Below are 5,000 nucleotides of genomic sequence, written 5' to 3'. Positions count from 1 at the left end.
CACACACACACACACACACACACACACACACACACACACACACACACACACTAATGTAACAGAGATGTCTCTATGTAACTCAGTGTATGAAACACAGCCGAACTTCAGACACAAGCCGTCCTCTGTGTGCCACCGAGCATTCTGGGTAATCCGTCAGCACCCGGTAAAGGGGTCACATGTTGAGGTGTGTGTGTGTGTGTGTGTGTGTGTGTGAGGAGAGATTAGCTAAGGCTGGCACTAATTAAATGCTTAAGTCTGAGCAGTAAGTAGTGAACATGCTGACTACAGTGTTGAACTCAAAGCAGCAGAACAAACAAACGTTTACGGTGTAAAACTCTGATTTCAGTCTCGTCCTGTCGCCACGGTGACGATCTTCATCTGACGACGGTTTTAACCTCAGTGACATGTTTACACAACGTTTACACAACGTTAGACACCTTTCCCCTTCTTTAATAAATTCACTTCAATTTATTTCATGTTTATTTGTTTTGAGCTTTTAATAATGAACATCGTCTCAGAGCAGCTTTACACAGATAATGTGGAGATAAAAATGAAGATGTTGTTTATAAGTGTAAGTTTGTCCCTGATGAACAAGTCGGTGGAGACTGTGGTGAAGGAAAAATAAAATATTTATATAAATATTTATATATATATATATATATATATATATATATATAAATATTTATATATATATATATATATTTTTTTTTTTTTTTTGTGTGTGTGTGTGTGTGTGTGTGTGTGTTGATTTAATACAGAATATGTACAAAACAATTCCCAATAATGGTAAAAAAAATGTACATGTAAATAATGTAATTGTAAGATGTATAATGAAAATTAATAATTGTATAATGTATGATGTAAATAAATTCAGATTTTCTGCTTATATTATATATAATTCAGTGTTCCAGAAGATTGATTAATAATATTTGCAATAAAATAAATACAATCTTTCATTTATTGGTCACTTTTTTATATTTTTATATATTTAAAAAAGTTATATATTTATTTTTCCTATATGATATTAGATTATGAGATATCAGATGTCACCTGTTGCTAATCTGAATCAGATTATTTATTTATTTATCTATATATTTTTTATTTGATTAGCCCGTGGTGTAGAGTGAAATCTGTGAGGTCTTTGTACGGATGTAAATCTGTCCATCGCAGCTCTTTAAGGAAGAGAATTAGAGCGAGGCCCGTGAGAGGGTACGAGTAAATTAAGCCCATAAATTCAGCGAGCGAGTGGCGCTTACCCACAATCCTATTAGCCTAGTCTGGAGTCTAAAGACTGAGACATACGGTGCGAGGAAATCTCATGTGAATGGAAACTCAACACTGTACACCGTGTAACAAAAAATTCAACAGAAACGTCTGAAACGTCTGTGACGCCTCGTTCACGGATGTCAATTTAATGGTGATGGAAGGAGTCTCCAGTGTCAGAGGTTCAGCTGTAACTTGATTTATTGTATAAAGCTGCTATAACATAAGTAAGAACTAAAACTTCTCTCCCAAACATTAAATGTAGCAAAAAATGGATAAAAATGTGTGCAGTATAATGAATAAATCATCGGTGTGTTGTGTGTATTGCTTTACGTTATGTCACACAGGGTGTGTGTAGAATCTCGCCTCATGTGGTCTCTGAAGCCTTTCTTAAAGGTGTTGAAGGAGCGTGTGATGAATATCATGGATAAAACAAGTCTCCTGAGAATGGAGAAGGTCTGAGAGCTGTTAGAGAACACTGAGGCTTTGTTTTGCTCACATGTTAACGAGGTCTAAATACATGAGGTGGGAACACACTGTGGATAGGACTCCAGTTGATCACAGACCACCACACACACACACACACACACTTGTTCTACTGAAGGTTCTTTATTGTTTTTATAGACCTGGGTGATGGTTTTGATGAAGCTCCTTGAGTGACTACTCGCTACACGTTCTGATGAGGTCCACGTGTTCAGAACTCCTCAGAAATGTGATTTCTAATGAGGTTTTAAAGCACGTTGGCTGTTCTTGTATTAAAACAGCTACAGCTCTTTTCACTGTTCAGTTCTCTTTACAGAACAGACAATCATCTCTCCAAACACAGATATGTTCCTCTACATTTCCTGTATTTCCTTCATGTTGCAGTACAACACAATTATTTTTGGGATTTAGGAATCTGGTCCATTCACTTCATTCACTAATTAATAGAACAATAATAAATGCAGAACAAATATATACACATACTCATCATCAGTTTGTGAACAACTTCCCCACACTGTTCCTGTGAACAGACCTGAGCTTGTGTAGTGAGAGGATTGGAGTAGAAGATCTCAGGTATCCTGCACAGATCCCTGACCTACCCAACCCCACTGAACACCTTTGAAATGAACCGGAACTGAAGCCTCCTTACTCTAACATCAGTGTCTGATCTCACTAATGCTCTTGTAGATGATGAATGAACACTAATCCCCACAGCTACACCCCCCAAAAAAATCTAGTGGAAAGCCTTCTCAGAAAAGTGGAGGAGATTATAATAAACCTGGAACGAGACTTTCAACTAGAACATAAGAGTGAGGTGTCGAGGGTGCACTTACTTTAAAAAATTTAATTTTGAATATATAAAGAAGCAAATAATTCATTTTATTATTATTAAAAGTGTAATATTTTATGCGTAAACATGATTATAAACTATTAAAATGTGAATAATTGTATATACACATATAATATAATACAAATGTACCTGCAACTGAGCAAAAATCCATATCAATAAAATAAACATGAATCTATGAATAAACAAAAACACTAAACAATGAATATATTCACGGGAAATATTTGAAATCATTTCCTTAATTGGCCGCGAGTGTTTTATTTGTACTAATTACCGATCAATTAATTGATTAATGAATAGATGTGTTCAGTTTAGTGTTTAATAATCTGTGTTTAAATCCGAACTCAAGCCTCTTGTTCCTCCATGTGCCATATGTCTGTGTTGTAGCACCGCCCCTCCATCAGTAACTGCCCCCTCTCTCATGTTTGACCCCCTCGGGGGGCACTGAAGCGTCGCGCGCTGTTCCGCGCCCTTACCGGACCGCGTGGAGGAGGAGGCACAGAGGGGCGTGGTCTGATCGCGCGTTCTTCTGCGATGCCCCGCCCCTTCTGCCGTGTGTGTTGTGTTGTGTGTGTGTGTGTGTGTGTGTGTGTCTCCTGCTTTGCTCTCCGGTGTGAGTCTCTCTCCATGCCAGTCCCTCTCTCTCTCTCCTCCCTCTCTCCCTCTCTCTCTGTATCTCTCTATCACTCTCTCGGATCGGACCGGACGCACGCAATGGACTCAGACGGAACTCAGAACGGCTCGGATTCCCCGCACGACCCCTGGTACCGAAATTTCTTCATTTTAATGCTTGTGTTTTTTTTTTTTATCCTTCTCATTTCATTCCCGCTGCTTTGAAGTTCTGATCCTCCATCCCGAGGAGAGAGAAATAAAAGACGAATGAAAGGCAAACAAAGGAGCCGAAGCGCGTGCGGCTGCTCAGCTCAGGGCTCCGAGCTCACCTCCGTCTCCCTCTGTCTCAGGGGCTGTGTCTCAATCCTGCTGCCGAGGGAACGAGTCACACACACTCCTGTAGCACAAGAAAAACATTTACTCAACTTTATTCTGATACTAACAAAAATAAATATCATGATGATAATTATAATAAACACACAGATTTCATTGAAAAGTGCACTTGTTGATCCAGTGTGCGTGTGTGTGTGTGTGTGTGTGTGTGTGTGTGTCTCTTCTGTCCCGACAGTAAAATGTTTATCGGAGGTCTGAGCTGGCAGACTACTCAAGGTGAGCGAGAAAAAAAGTTTTTATTTGTATTTTTTTCGGGAACTTTATTTCTGTAACACACTTTAATAATAAAGCTGCTCCGGGATTGGAGGAGCGGAGCGCGCGCCCGCCACTGCGCGTTTCTCTTAACAACACAAACACACGCGCGCACACACACACACACACACACACACACACACACATATATATATAATAAATAATGAAAGTAAAAAAAATAACGACTGAGTAAAAGAAGTGCGGGATCCAGAGATGTGTTTAGTTTTCTCTGATCCACTGAGTTACTGTGTGTGTGTGTGTGTGTGTGTGTGTGTGTGTGTAACCTGAGGGTTGTGATGCTGTGTTCTATACACGACTGCGTTTAGCTCTTTGTTGAAGTGAAAAGCACTAAATCCTTCCTGTCATTTGAACTCCTGTGTTCGTGTATGTGTGTGAAGATTTATTTTGAAGACACACACACACACACACACACACACACACACACACACACACACACACACACTTCCTCCAGGATGTTTTTGATCAGTAGGTAATTAGGATCTTTAGATATTGGAATCACGTGATGTATTCGGGGTCACAGCTCGTGGAGATTTCTGCGAGTAGAATATTAGTGACTAAGAGTGTGTACGGAAACACACTAATATTAAACTTGGATTAGTGACTACACACACACACACACACACACACATTAAGCCTACTTCAGAAACTTTACAGAGAAGCAAATGTTTTGTTATTAAAAAGTCTCTCGATGTTGGAGTGAAGGTTTTCTCCTGAAACTTTGTGTAAAGTGTATTTTTATTACAACTTCGTCCTCGATTGTAACAATTATTATTTATTATTTTATTATTATTTCTAATTACTTCAATATTGCAGAAATTTCATGTTACCTAAACTTAAAAATGTAGTTGCTTATTCTTTATTTTTATTTGTATTTGAAGTTAATAATGTAATTTATTGAATCACTCCTTTATTCAGCTCACGGAGCAACACAACCGAACAAAACTCTTAAAAGTGAACAAAACATCTGGAATGGTGTTAAAGTGTCCTAGGTTTCGTGTAAAGTACAGAGTTATAACAGGAATATATTTAATATCATTGATTTATTGATATATTTTTGGTGTTGTGTTCACACAGAGGGCCTCAAGGATTATTTCTGTAAATTCGGTGAGGTGAAGGAGAGCATGGTGAT

The 5,000-nt window shown here is 38.4% G+C and overlaps 1 protein-coding gene across 3 annotated transcripts in view; it reads left to right on the top strand.

The window, feature by feature from the left end:
- Window positions 1-3,167: 3,167 nt before the first annotated feature.
- Window positions 3,168-5,000, top strand: part of msi1b (musashi RNA binding protein 1b) — a 21,621-nt gene continuing 19,788 nt past the window's right edge. For 2 of the 3 annotated variants that reach the window (XM_046870740.1, XM_046870739.1), the window contains exons 1-3: window positions 3,168-3,357; window positions 3,774-3,814; window positions 4,946-5,000. The exon at window positions 4,946-5,000 is cut by the window's right edge and continues 27 nt beyond it. In XM_046870740.1, coding sequence (XP_046726696.1) covers window positions 3,221-3,357; window positions 3,774-3,814; window positions 4,946-5,000 — 233 coding nt within the window. In that variant the 5' untranslated portion in view covers window positions 3,168-3,220. Of the gene's footprint in view, window positions 3,358-3,773; window positions 3,815-4,475; window positions 4,594-4,945 lie in introns of those variants that run through there. The other variant, XM_046870741.1, reaches the window with a different exon arrangement.

This window comes from Silurus meridionalis, chromosome 17 (assembly GCF_014805685.1).
Source record: "Silurus meridionalis isolate SWU-2019-XX chromosome 17, ASM1480568v1, whole genome shotgun sequence".
Lineage (NCBI taxonomy): Eukaryota > Metazoa > Chordata > Actinopteri > Siluriformes > Siluridae > Silurus > Silurus meridionalis.
This window is presented reverse-complemented; position numbering and strand designations above follow the sequence as displayed.